The following is a 15,031-nucleotide window of genomic DNA, read 5'->3' as shown; positions in this document are numbered from 1 at the left end:
AAATGCTGCTCAGACTCATCTTGTGGAATGACTGAAAGAGCCAAGCCAGTGTCCAATTCCATTTTAATTAATTTCCTTTTCACTTCTGGTGTAAGCCATATTGCTCGTCTATTGTTTCCTTTCACATTGTAAATCTCAAGTCTACCCAGTCCTGTGTCACTCTCATCATTATTAGTTTTTTCATCAACAGCATGCTGTCCATTTTTTTGGTCTGTCCAACATACTCTTCGTATGTGTCCTGCTTTGCTGCATTTTCTTTAAGTTTTACCTTTAAACCTGCATTTGGTCTGGTGCATGTGAGCCCCTGCCACAATGGTAACAGTTTGTCCAGCCAGTCAGGTTTCTTTTTAGACATTGCAATTTGGTTCATGCTCACTTTCATTCCTGACTGGAACTCAACTGTGTCTCTGCTGTTTCCATTGATGTAGTGATTTCAACTGCACTATTAAATGTGGGCTGTTCTTCAGTTATGAGCCATTTTTGAATGCTTTCTTGTAAGATTTCACAAACTAAACAAACTCTCAGCCCACCACTGAACTGAGAATGCTTGGACAATTTCTTTAGTTCAGCCACATACGCTGAAATGGACTCCTCTTCCTTTTGATTCTGCTTATGAATCCTAAAGCATTCTGCAATTAACAATGTTTTTGGTTCTAAATGTTCCTGTATTACGTTCACAATATCCACAAAGATAATTTTGGCTGGGTTAGTTGGAGCAGTTAACCTTCTAAACAAATAGTATGCTTTTCCACCTATTGCACTCAGTAACACTGGCACTCACTTTTCATTGGCTATTTCATTTGCTTCAAAATACTGTTCAATTTATTTAGTATATATCACCCAGTTATCTTGTGCAATTGAACACATCTATCTTTCCAATGTAGCCAGTCATTTCTGCCCTTTTAAAAAATTGGAACATCTCTCTCCCCTTCTGAAGAAAAAATGTCCTGCGTTTTTTTTAAACTTGAATATCTCTCCCCCTTCGGAAGGACCATGTGCTGCATTTCAACAGGTAGGAAGTTCTCTCAGGTTCATTTTAAAACTTCCTTGTCACCACTCTTACGTTTTGTAACTCCAGAAACTAATCAAAAACATGAGAGCTGGGATATGTGTGCTTTGTTTCTTTTTCTTCAACAAGGTGCTCATATATGATGTGGTGGCATAATGACATATGCCATTCATGTACTTCTTATATATAACCCGTAATGAATTATGTAAACAAAAAATGCTTAATCGAACAATTTATTTACAATATTACTGAAATATTAAATACACTACACTGTTGTGCATTTAATATTTCTCTCATATTTGAGTAATATTGTAAATACACTACAGCCAAAGGTCAGAAAGCAGAATGCATACTTGTCTTTGTTAGAATATTAGGCTCGTTCACAATCTGCAAGTACAATATTTCTACCTGTGTGCTGTACCAAAAAAAAGAACTCCACTGCCACAATTTCCAACTATTGTGAATGCATGTCATTAAATCCTGTGGAATGATGCCTTGTATGTTAACACTGGTCACAGGCCATTGTTCTGTGATAGCTAATTTTAACCCAATTGAAAGGAAAAGAGCAATCGGCTAATGAGGTGCCCCCTGACCCCAGCCCACAACTGATATCCACACTTAAGGTTGATATGGAGTGGTTCTGCAGTCCTCAGCAGAAGAGGTGTCAGGATTCAAGATGGCGTGTTTTATGCTGCACAACCTCACATTCAGAGGGGCCCCGCCACCAGAGCCACCAAGAACATGAGGATTAGTGGTAGTGAAGAGGAGGACGCGGCAGAGAACAAAACGTGGAAGAGATGACCATTCTTGCCACCCTGCCTCAGCTGAGTATTGATTCTGGTCACAATTCTTTATGCACCAAAGGTTTCACAACCGATCCATGCTCCTGGTACCCTACAGCCACAGGAAATGCTTGCTTGGCAACAATGTCATCTCAAAATAAATATTCAGGACCAAGTTTATAAATTAAATTGTGCCATGTTTCAGATAAGTAAATTGTTTTCCTTTGCTTAACCTTTTCTCATAGGGTTGGCAAACCTAGAGTCCATACAGAATTGGACTACTAATGTTAGCAATTACTATTGTGAAGCACGGTGGCTGAATATGAAGTGTTTAGATAGTGTGTATCCTTAACCTTCTGCTCTTCCAAAAGGTTCCTCTGAGTGGCTGCAGAGTTGTAGTGGTTGCTCACATCAAAGTTGCTGGTGAACGCAGCAGGCCAGGCAGCATCTCTAGGACACTGAGTCCTGACGAAGGGTCTCGGCCTGAAACATTGACTGCACCTCTTCCTAGAGATGCTGCCTGGCCTGCTGCATTCACCAGCAACTTTTATGTGTGTTGCTTGAATTTCCAGCATCTGCAGAATTCCTGTTGTCTGTAGTGGTTGCTAGTGGCTACACGGTCTGTAGTGGTTGCCAGTGGCTGCAGGGTGACAGTATTCTGAGCTTCCGTGGGATGTTAGGTGGCTGTTCCACAATAGAAGCTGACATACCAGGCATTGTTCTATTCAGGGAGCAAGGTCTGGAGATCCCAGATGTCCGATGCCTTATGTTTGCAAGTCTGGGATCATGGTCTGGAGGTCAGATGCCAGAGATCTGGGGTGGGAGGTTTTTCTTTATGTGTTTTGTTGTTATTGCTTGTTGTATGTTGGCTGCGTCAAAGAGGCGTGGAGGGAAATCGTCCGCTAACCGGAGAAACTCCGGATGTGACGTACCTTTCCTTTTTTACTGTTCTGATGAACATTGGGAGTATGCTATATTAGCACCAGAATGTGTGGCGTCACCTGCAGGCTACCCCGAGCACATCCTCAGATTGTGTTGGTTGTTAATGCAAATAACCCATGTCATTGTATGTTTGAACGTACATGTGATAAATAAATAAATAAATAAACAAACATAATCTAATCTACTATGTCTGAGCCCACAAATGTGAAAAACAGGGTTGGGCACAGCTGCACACCACAATGGATGGCAGTCCTGTGTCAAGTTGGTGCCATAATCCTCCAAGCTATTAGAAGCAAACAGGGCTTTCCGACAGGTTTTGCAACGCACAACGCACACACAAAGTGCTGGAGGAGCTCAGCAGGTCAGGCAGCCTCAATGGAGGGAAATGAAGAGTCAACAATTCAGATCAAGACATCAGGACTGGAAAGAAAGAGGGGAAGAAATGGGTAGGGGAGAAGAGCAAGAGCTAGTGGGTGATAGGCGAATCCAGGTGAGAGGGAGAAGGCAGGAAGATGGGAGATGGGGAAGAAATGTGAGATGCTAGGACGTGATAGGTGAAGAAATCAAAGTTCTGAAGAGGAAGGAATCTTACAGGAGAGAACAGTTTGCAATGCATAAAGCATTCCATTTTGCACAACCTCTCCTAGGGTCCCCAGCCAAGTCCACTATTAAAAGCAGACACCTGCAAAATCCTTGCCTTTGGCTTGGCTGTTGGCTGCTTTGACCCACATCTCACCCCATGCAAACACTGCCTATATCCTTTCCCTCTACATTGTACATGGAGCCAGATCTTACTTTGGTGACTTTAAGAATGAAATCAAATGGCAATGGATCATCCAAACAGTGCACTTCAAGCTACTCAACGACTGCCAGGCTTTGCTGCTTGAATATCTGAAAGGAGACGGGACACGAAGTTACATTGCTGTGTGGTGGGTGTGGGGTGAGGGGAATGTAGTGGGCGGGTTGGCAATAATTGTTTGTAATTCTAATTAGGAGGAGGTGAGATGTGAGAAGAGGCATGGGAAGTAAGGATGCCATTATCATCCATTATTTTTGCCCTGCAGTTTTTGCTGCCCCAGCATCAGGCATCCTAATGAACTTCAGTACCCCCTCTTGGAGGGCACTGCCTCTTTATTTTAGTTCCTGCATGCTCATCTGGGAGGCAGGAAAGTGTGTCGATTATTGCTATACTTGTGCAAGTGATTTTCTTGGATGAATAGCTGGCACTGGCTGTGAGATCTGATTGCATGGTCGAAGGAACGTGTGAATTTTATGTATAAATTCTTACTATTGTGATGGATGTTGTTAATGGAATGTTGTGTTGAATCAGGAGTGTTAGATGCCTCTGGTCCACATGAGAGGATACTGATCTAGCGCATGAGGTCAATCAACATGTAACTCTCTATCCAGACGTCCAGGCTTGACCCTCATCAGTGACCTCCATGGGTCACTCAGTCCCACTCTACTTTAACTTTGTCCAGAGTGTCTCTAAATTCTTGCATATTTTATACACCTTCCCCTCGTACCACTGCTTCTACCGTGACTTGTGGGAAACTGAGCCCAATACCTCCAATGTTTTGTCGTTCTTTAAAATTTCCTGTTTGGAATGGTTTCCAGCTACATTGCATCTCCTCATTCACTGAGGACAGCAACTACCAATATTGGCCCCAGCTGAAGCTTCCCAATACAACACTGCTGGCTGGATGCTGCAATTATATTGATTAGCAGGCAGCATGGTGTCAGCACATTGCTTGCATTGTACTGTTCATGCATTGCCACTTTGATGCCCATTTTCAGGCCCTGTCAAATATAGCTTCCAGAGTGTTTGAACGCAGAACACCAGTGATGACAAAACACAGATCTTCGCATGCAAAACAGTGAATGAGAGAACTATATTACGAAATTATGAATGATATTATAACATTGACAGATTCTGCTGACTGACAATTTGCCATGGAATGATAAAAATACATCCTAAAAGCCTTTCCTTGTAGATCAGAATAATTTCGTTACCAGTTCCTATTTGAAATACACTGGGATATACACTCTCACTTACAAAGACCATTAAAGCTTCCATCACAATGTTTTGGTGGACATCACTGTGGCTAAAAGGCCAAATACTATCTTTTTTGTTTTGTGTTTTTTTTGTCATTCTGTGCAACTTTTTACATAAAAATATAGTTTAATGTGGAAAACTAGTGCTTTTTTTTATCTAGAATTTACATTTACAGGCAACAAATCCTTAAAACCCTCTTTACATATAATATACCAGAATCCACACTCAATTTCTCAACAAACCAGACAAGGCTTTTGTTTATATCCTTTCTCTCCCACATCTTTTCCCAAAATATATTTTCATACACATATTGGAAATGTCAAATTCTCAAAAACATCAAAAATTAAATTACAAGACCCAACAAAAAATATGATAGAAAGAAAATTTACATGGAAACAGTTAAGCCTAGCAGGCTAAGTTTCTTAAATTATGTCCAAATCACAAATAGAAGGAATAATACTGTGAAATCACGGTTCTAGTTATAAAACAGCATTAACCAGCATCTGATTGTTAAAACTGACCCCCAAAACAGATAAAAAGAAGAATGACTTAACTTTTGTACATTTTCTGACTGGCTCCACAAAGCTCCAGGTCAGGTGCAGTATTTACATTCTTTAATCGGTAGCGGTGAAAAAGAATCTATTTAAGTGCAGGACATTCCTAGTGTTGCAGTAGTGATTTTTTTTTCATTTAGAAGTCTCAAATGTACACATTGTGTGCCTTTGTATGACGAGACCTTTGTTCCAAGTACAGTAGCACATGTCAGCCATTACCGTCACTTGGGGATGGCCGAAGAGTCTGGGTTAAAAAGCTCCTTGTAGAGAGGAGGGAACAGGCTGTTTGCTGTCTCTGGGTGCAACAGCTTGAATGCTTGGAGCTTGTCGGTGTGCAGGTTGCAAAGTGCAGTTAAAGTTGGTAATCTGGAGATCAGCTGGAAGAAGAATAAATAAAAAGAATCTTAAACTTCACCACAAGAATGGTCTCTTCATCCATTTTCAGAGTATCAGTATAAATGCAACAGCAAATCTGGACAAGCATGACCAGAGGCACAAAGGATACTGTTGATGTTGGAAATCTTGAGTAACGCACACGAAATGCTGAAGGAACGCATCAAGCCGGGCTGCATTTACGGAGGGGAAAAACCAATGGCTAACATGAGAGGGCACAGTTTTAAGGTGATTGGAACTAGGTACAGAGGAGATGTCAGGAGTAATGGCTAACACGAGAGGGCACAGTTTTAAGGAGCTCGGAAGTAGGAACACAGGAGATGTCAGGGGCAAGTTGGTTTGTTTTTTTTTTAAACGCAGAGTGGTGAGTGCGTGGAATGGGCTGCCGGAGACGGTGGTGGAGGCGGATACGAGAGGGCCTTTTAAGAGACTCCTAGATAGGTACATGGAGCTTAGAAAAATAGAGGATTATGGGTAACCCTAGGAAATTTCTAAAGTAAGTACATGTTCGGCAGAGCATTGTGGGCCAAAGGGCCTGTATTGTGCTGTAGGTTTTCTATGTTTCTATTTTAGGCCAAGGCTGCTCATCCGCCTGACTTGCCTATGGAGAGTCCTGATGAAGGTTCTCAGCCTTAAAGGTGTCAACTGTTCTATTCTCTCCATAGACGCAGCCTGATTTGCTGAGTTCCACCAGCATTTTGTGTGTGTTGATCAAACAAGGCCAGAGATTTTCAAAATTGAAGGCAAGATGAGATCCACAAAACACATTGCCACTGAAATTCAGATAAGGGAGAGATAAGAAAATTAATTCAGTATTGGTTAGGCTCAAATTGCAATATTTTTCTTGCTGCCATCAGACCTAACTGAGTTCGATATTCTGGTTCAAATCAAACTGCATTAGATCTGATAGTTTTATCAGTGGATCTTCAGAGGATAATCATAACAAATACAGTCAAAGATTATTGGCTCAGATCCAACTGCACCCCTACTGGACATGAAATGGAATTATTCAGTGGACTGGTCTTTCCTTGATTTCCTCCCAAACCTTGCCTGGAAGTTTCTAATCCCTCTTCTAGACCTTGCTGTCCTCTGGGGATCTACGGATAAGAACATATGCACTATTCCCCATAATAAAACATCACATGAAAATGAATGTTAAACACAGTTCAAAGTTCTAATAACCGCTTGATACTGAATTTAATTGTTTACATTCTACAGTAACCCAATGCTTCATAGCTGTAAGTGCATTCAATGACTAAAACATCCAAGGGGCTGAAATATTATTACAATCAGGTTTAATATCATTGGCATATGATGTGAAATTTGGTAACTTGCGGCAGCAGTACTATGCAATACATGATAGAAGAGAGAAAAAGAAAATGGGAATTACAGAATGTATATAAAAATTAGTTTTTAATTATTTGCTTAAGACAATAATACAGCATAAGTATAAATTGAGTATCATTTCATATACATATCCTAATTTCACTGTTGTTATTATTAACAGGATGAATTTGATACCCTTGATCCTTAAGATAACTTCATAGTAGGGCAATATTTCTAGAATACACAATAAGAGAACCATCTATTTTCAACAACAAATACAGGGTTGCATATCCTGCAGTCAGTTTTGATAATATTGGGAAACTTGCAGTTAAGTCAAATCTATTTCATTTTTACTCCAAACACATCATTTCAAGGTCATTCCACGTCCATCCTCCCACTTGATCAACGAGTCAGTTCAATGGTTACCTTTGCTAATGTGTCATCATCCAGGTGATTTTTCTGAATCACATGCTGTAGTGCAAAATAAACCTTTTCCTGTAGCTTTTGAACTTTCCTAGGTTCCATCAACCATGGTCGATCTGAAGTACATTGAGAGAATACAGAAGGAAGGTAACAAACTAATTTTCTTTAGAGTGAAATCCATTCAAAGAACAAATTAACCAGACTACTACATCAGAAGATTTGGTCTGAAAAAATAGCTTCAATCTTGCTTGTGTATGATAAGTAAACATACTTACCGGGTGATATCAGCACAGCAGCCGAGAAAAGAGCTATTTCTTCCTCAGTCAGCTGAAGGGAACATAAACTTTTAGCAAAGTCAAAGACAGCGCTCACTAGATCATCACATCCTGTATGGGAAACAAATACCAATAATAAGATCAACTGCTCAAAAACATTGACATAAAAAGCCATCTGAAACGTGTATGATTGACATGTTTTCACTGATATTCATGTTGAAATATCAGTCTTTTTTCTGCATTGAATTATTGGAACAGTCTTCTGGCAAGTTGACACCTCAGAAAATAATAGGTTTTCATATATCACATCAAACAGGTAGAAGTGCTTCAAGACCTTGGAGAGCTGTGGTTGGGAGAAGTTTAAATTATTCATGGAGCTGATGTGCAGAATGATTGGAAAAGGTAGCATTCGGTCAAAAATTCTCCAAAGGCTGTTGTGTATGTGTGTGAAAATAGTTAACAATCTGGATCAGAAGGGGAGATGTTCACAGACCACATCAATAAAGACTTCCTGGCTCTAAGGAGTTCCAAACATCACTCATTTCCTTCTGTTAATTTGTTTATGTCAACATGACAGCCAGGATACCAGTAGGAGGTACAGGGAGGTAGGCAGACATCCCACCTCTCCCGGAAGTTCCAGGAGTCTCCCGCTTATGAATAGTGGCTCCCTGATGCCCGCAAATTATATACAATATCACGGAAATCAATTTTTTTGAGAGTGAGCGTGCGAGCAAGAGAAAGCAAGAGAGAGCGTGAGAGCGACCACGAGAGGGGGCGTGCGCGTGAGAGAAAGTGAGAGCGCAAGAGAAAGCAAGCGAGAGTGTGCGAGCGAGCAAGATAGAGCGCGAGAGAGCAAGAGAGAGCGCGAGAGAGAAAGCAAGCGAGAGAGAGAGCGCGAGAGAGAAAGCAAGTGAGAGCGTGAGAGAGAAAGCAAGCAAGAGAGCGTGGGAGAGAGCGCAAGAGCAAGAGAGAAAGCAAGAGAGAGCGCGAGACAGAAAGCAAGCGAGAGAGAGAGAGGGAGAGCGAGAGAGAGAGAACACGAGAGCAAGCAAGTGAGAGCACGGGAGTGACCACGAGAGAGAGAGAGAGAGAGAGAGAGAGAGAGCGCCATGGCAGAGTGTTCCAAAAGAATATAAAACGTACGTCACCCCAGACTACACTAAAGTGTACCCCAGCCTAATCGGGGTCAAAAATAATGACAGTGTTGGTCGCTGCACTGTTTACAACAGTGACTTTTCTATTGCCCATGGTGGGTTAAGACAGTAAAAGACATGTTGAGGTGAGTTTAACAGGTGTCATTCGTTCATTAGCATAGCTAACGTTATTTAACCTAGCTGACTAGCTGCTAAGGAGCTACTCTATTGCAGACATTCCACCTCTCCCGGAATTCTCCCGTAAATTGATGGTGCTACCTCCCTGAAATGAGATTTTGCAGGGTGGGATGTCTGGGTAGGTGAGCTAAGAGTCAGTCACTTTGTACGGAAGAAACCATTATGCTATTTTATCTCTGTAGTGTGCCTCACACTGAAGACAGACTGGATGGATAATGCTGGAGGCTCTCTGGGTCCAGAAAATTACGGTGCATTACCAGTGAAATAATGCATTTCATGGATTCTTCAGTTTAATCTCAAAATACTGCCTTGCTTCATCATCCCAATGCAGTCCTACGTGGATATGCAGCTAAATATCACTACGTCAGAAGCACTCTGTACATTGAAGACAGTGCATTAAAGAGTGTGAAAATAGCATGATAGCCGTTCCTGCTTTCTTGTCAATATCATATGTGCTTACTAAGGTACTGTCTGCATTAGTAGTATTAAAACATTTGGCACAGGTGGAATTCCAGGTGAAAGGATTAAAGAACTTCTATCATATATAGCTCACTGGACAACATTTCACTTCGGAAGGGGATTACTATCAACAATTTACAAGACACTGACTGTTTACAAAGTGCTGTTGAAGTATAAAAGCAAGCTGGCCTTCTTCTCAGAGGCATAAACAAAACAAGGAGATGTGGCTTTAGGAGGAAAATGAAGAAGTGAAAAACCTGTTGGTTGCAAAGCAGTACTCAGAAGCACAATAGCATTTGCAACACACACAATATGCTGGAGGAACGCAGCAGGCCAGGCAGCACCTATAGAAAAGAGTACAGTCGACGTTTCTGGCCGAGACCCTTCAACAGGACTGGATAAAAAAAGGTGAGCAGTCAGAGTTAGAAGGTGGGGAGAAGGAGAGGAAGAAACAAAAGGCGATAGGTGAAACTGCGAGGGGGGAAGGGGTGAAGAAAAGAGATGGGAGATTGATCAGTGAAAGAGATACAAGAATGGAAAAGAAGGAATCTAATAGGAGAGGACGGAAGGCCATGGAAGAAAGAAAAGGGGGAGGAGCACCAGAGAGGGGTGATCGGTGTATATCGGGTCTCACCCATATATACAGGAGGCCACACCGGGAGCACTGGATACAGTCGATGACCACAACAGACTCACAGGTGACGTGTCGCCTCACATGGAAGGACTGTTTGGGACCCTGAATAGTAGTGAAGGAGAAGGTGTAGGGGCAGGTAGAACACAGAAACATAAAACATAGAAAACCTACAGCACATTACAGACCCTTCGGCCCACAATGTTGTGCCGACCATGTAACCTACTAGAGAAACTGCCTAGAATTTCCCTACCGCATAGCCCTCTATTTTGCTAAGTTCCATGTACCTATGTAAAAGTCTCTTAAAAGATTCTATTTTATCCACCTCTACCACCTTTGCTGGCATGCATTCCACGCACCCACCACTCTCTGTGTGAAAAACTTACCTCTGACATCCCCCTTGTTCTTACTTCCAACACCTTACAACTGTGCCCTCTCATGTTAGCCATTTCAGCCCTGGGAAAAAGCCTCTGATTATCCACACGATCAATACCTCTCATCATCTAATACACCTCTATCAGGTCACCTCTCATCCTCCACCGCTCCAAGGAGAAAAGGCTGAGTTTACTCAACCTATTCTCATGAAGCATGCTCTCCAATCCAGGCAACATCCTTATAAATCTCTTCTGCATCCCTTCTATAGTTTCCACATCCTTCTTGTAGTGAGGTGACCAGAACAGAGCACAGTACTCCAAGTGGGGTCTGATCAGGGTCCTATATAGCTGTAATATACCTCTCGGCTCTTGAACTCAATCCCATGGATGATGAAGGCCAACACACCATACGCTTTCTTAACGACACTGTCCACCTGCGCAGCAGCTTTGAGTGTCCTATGGACATGGGCCCCAAGATCCCTCTAATTCTCCACACTGCACTTGTGAAGACTTGTTCTGCTTGCGAGGATAAATGTCAGGAGGGAGATCAGTAAGGAGGGACGAAGGGACAAGGGAGCTGCGTAGGGAGTGGTCCCTGCAGAAAGCAGTAAGTTGGGGGGGAGGAGGGAAGAGAAAGATGTGCTTGGTGGTGGGATCCCGTTAGAGATGGCGGAAGTTATGGCGAATTATGTGCTGGGTGCAGAGATTGGTGAGAACAAGAGGAACCCTATCCCTGGTGGGGTGGCGGGAGGACGGGAAGAGATGCGGTTGAGGGCAGTGTTGATGGTGGAGAAAGGTAAGCGGCTTCCTTTGAACAAGGAGGACATCTCCTTTGTTCTGGAAGGAAAAGCCTCATCCTCAGAGCAGACGCAGTGGAAATAGAGGAATTGAGAGAAGGCGGATGGCATTTTTACAAGTGACAGGGTAGGAAGAGGTATTGTTCAGATAGCTGTGAGAGTCAGTGTGTTTATAATAGACACCAGTAGATAAGCTGTCTCCAGAGATAGAAACAGAGAGATCGAGAAATGGGGAGGTGTTGGAAATGGACCAGGTAAATTTGAGAGCAGGGTGGAAGTTGGAAGCAAATTTAATGAAGTTGACGACACCCACTTCGGTGCAGGAGGCAGCACGAATGTATCCATTGTAGCGAAGGAAAAGTGGGAGAGTGAAACCAGTGTAGGCTTGGAACACAGACTGTTCCACGTGGCCGACAAAAAATAGGCTTTGTTGGGACCCGCGTGTGTACCCGCGGCTACACCTTTTGCTTGAAGAAGTGGGAGGAGATGAAGGAGAAATTCTTAGGAGTGAGGTCAAGTTCCGCCAGATGGAGAAGAGTGGTAGTGGAGGGGAACTGGTTGGGTCTGGTGTCCAGAAAGAAACGAAGAGCTTTGAGGCCTTCCTGGTGGGGGATGGAGGTGTATAGGGACTGGATATCCGTAGTGAAGATAAGATGCTTGGGGCCAGGGAACTTGAAATCATTGTAAAGATCAAGAGTGTGTGAAGCATCACAGATGTATGTCATGGTTCCGTTTGGTTGTTCCCCTTTAACGCTCCTTTCTCTCTGATTATGCCCTAATTTTAGTCATTAGATTTCCAATTGCTGTTAGTTTACTTAATTACGGTACACCTGGTTTGCATCAGAGACTGTGAAATAAGTACGAAGGCATCACTACACAGGTTGCCCGTTTGTTGGTCTATTCTTGTGTGATACTTTGTTCTCTCGTCCGCTTAGAACTGTTAGTTCTAAGTTTAGTTCTGCTCTAGTTTCAAGATAGTCCCTGTAGATCCCGTCTCCTTGTCAAGATTCCTCCGGTTTGCTGTTCTACGTTCATGTCTATGCCAGCATCCCCAACTCAGTTGATGTACCGGTGTTCTGCACTTGGATGCTCCTCAGTCGCCCTGTGCAACAATGTAAGTAGGAAGGGACTGAACTGGGGGCAATAAAACTGAGTCGAGGTTGCAGATATGAGTTCAGTGGGACAGGAACAATGGGTCTACCTGAACAGGCAGGTTTGTGGGTCTTGGGTAGGAGGTAGAAATGGGAGGTGGGGGTGAGTGAACTATGAGGTTGGTGGCAGTGGATGGGAGAGCCACAGAGTTGATAAGGTCAGTGATGGTATGGGAGACAATGAACTGGTGCTTCTTAGTAGGATCCTGTAAGGAAAGTTAATTCAATTTGTGACAGCAAAAGTTTCAAATCATGATGAGTTGAAAAGTCTTGCCTTACCAAGAGCTTTGAATATTTGCATGCCTCCATATTTTCCCTCAAAAAGCACTGTGTTGTTGAGTGGGTTAAAGGCACGGCACATTCTGACCAACACCACCTCCAAACACCCTAGGATACAGAGACAGCCCAGTTATTAAATTGAATGATGACATGACAGTGAAAGAGATAGAACACAACTAACCTAGGTTACTGATGAAGTCAAAGTAATCTAGCATTCCCAACAAACTGCTAACTTTTGATCAGTTTCCTATATGAAAACTCAGCTGATTAAAGTACTAGACATCTTTTAATTGGAATTACTGAATTGAGAATTATTAAAATGTAAAAAAACGGAGACACAAAAATGACTGACTCAAAATTTATAGTTCAAACACTGGAAGAGAGCTGAAGCAATGAATAATGATTTCTTGTTTTATGAGCCAGTTTCACAGTTGAAATGGAAGAATATAAACCATTGTAAAACTTGTCCAATTCCTACACTCTCTGATGGGAGGTCACTGTCCTAAAAGTTAAAATGTTCAAATAAAAAGTTATCACGGTTTCTTTCTCCATTTGAGGAATATTTCTGTTGTACTTTATTTTAATTCCCTCCTTCCTGGTGCAGTCAATGCATAATTCACATGTGGAGATGAAATGTATGTTGTTAATCTAATGAGGCAAGGACCACGTGGATTTTTGTTTCATTGAATATATAGTAGCACAATGTGAAAGTTCAGTCTTAGTAAATTATCTATTAATGATGAACACGCGGGCTAAAACTTAAATACTTTCAGTGCAATTATGTATGTCTAGTTTTTACTGATTTAGCTAACACAAGGGGGCATATTTTTAAGATGCTTGAAAGTAGGTACAGAGGGGGTATCAGGGGTAAGTTTTTCATACAGAGTGGTGGGTGCATGGAATGCACTGCTGGCAGTGGTGGTGGAAGCGGATACAATAGGGTCTTTTAAGAGAGTCTTGGGTACATGGAGTTTAGAAAAATAGAGGGTTATGTGGTAGGGAAATTCTAGGCAGTTTCTAGAGTAGGTTACATGGTCGGCCCAACATTGTGGGCCAAAGGGCTTAAAATGTGCTGTAGATTTCTGTGTTCTATGTTTTAATATTCTAGTTGCTTATAAATGGTGGAATGCTGGACTATTAATTTTTTTCCACTTTATTATGCCTTTTTCATACTTGTTTTGGAGGGAATTGCCTTGATATCAAATTGCACTTGTGTATTTAGCAGAATTAAACAACTGGAGTGCAGCAGCCAACAGTTTGTCGAAGGGCCTGAAGATGGGAAGGTCGATGGTGCATGAGACTCCAGGCTTCACGTGGTACTAAATGGGCAGGACAGGTGGGAAAGCATGTTCTTAACCTGGTTTGCCAATGTGGTGTATATAAGGGAAATTTATGGCATAGGAGAAGTTAGTGAACTAATGGCTGGGATGAATGTGGTAGATCATGTTTATACTGGACTGGGAGCTGAAGGGAAATTGTTATAAAGGGTGCTGCATCGGCAAGTTTGCGGCGCTGGAGGTTCATGGCAGGGAGAGTTTCTCCCTCCTACCGTCTGCGTGAGATGATGGGTTATCAGGACTTTGAGACTTTTTTTTATCGTGCCCATGGTCTGCTCTTATCAAATTACGGTATTGCTTTGCACTATTGTAACTATATGTTATAATTATGTGGTTTTTGTCAGTTTTAGTCTTGGTCTGTCCTGTGTTTCTGTGATATCACACTGGAGGAACATAGTATCATTTCTTAATGCATGCATTTCTAAATGACAATAAACGAGGACTGAGTGTCCTCATAATCTAATCTAATTATTTGGAAGGATGCAGTCAGGTAAGCAGGGTGGGGAGATGAGAAGAGCTGAGTAAGTACACTACTTAATGAAACCTCAAACAAGAGAAAATCTGCAGACACTGGAAATCTGAGCAACACATACAAAATGCTTGAGGAACTCAGCAGGCCAGGCAGCATCCATGGAAAAAAGTATAGTTGATGTTTCGAGCTGAAACTCTTTGGCAGGACTGGAGGGAAAAAAAAGCTGAGGAATAAATCTAAAAGGTTGGGGGAGGGGACAGAGAACCACCAGGGGATAGGTGAAAACTGGAGGGGGAGGGACGAAGTAAAGAGCTGGGAAGTTGATTGGTGAAAGGGGGGAGGAGCACCAAAGGGAGGTGATGGGTGGGCAAAGAGATGAAGTGAGAGAAGGAAGAGGAAGGAGATCAGTGGGGAGGGATGAATGGACAAGGGAGTCAAGT

The 15,031-nt window shown here is 42.3% G+C and overlaps 1 protein-coding gene across 1 annotated transcript in view; it reads right to left on the bottom strand.

Annotated features, from left to right (window-relative positions):
- Window positions 1-4,675: 4,675 nt before the first annotated feature.
- rorb (RAR-related orphan receptor B) overlaps window positions 4,676-15,031 on the bottom strand; it is a 199,862-nt gene continuing 189,506 nt past the window's right edge. Inside the window, exons 7-10 of the mRNA XM_063069177.1 lie at window positions 12,783-12,890; window positions 7,761-7,871; window positions 7,489-7,601; window positions 4,676-5,720 (exon numbers count right to left, since the gene is read on the bottom strand). Coding sequence (XP_062925247.1) covers window positions 5,565-5,720; window positions 7,489-7,601; window positions 7,761-7,871; window positions 12,783-12,890 — 488 coding nt within the window. The 3' untranslated portion in view covers window positions 4,676-5,564. The remainder of the gene's footprint in view (window positions 5,721-7,488; window positions 7,602-7,760; window positions 7,872-12,782; window positions 12,891-15,031) is intronic.

This window comes from Mobula hypostoma, chromosome 16 (assembly GCF_963921235.1).
Source record: "Mobula hypostoma chromosome 16, sMobHyp1.1, whole genome shotgun sequence".
Lineage (NCBI taxonomy): Eukaryota > Metazoa > Chordata > Chondrichthyes > Myliobatiformes > Myliobatidae > Mobula > Mobula hypostoma.
The sequence above is the reverse complement of the archived record's forward strand: the minus strand, read 5'-3'. Positions and strand labels throughout refer to the sequence as shown.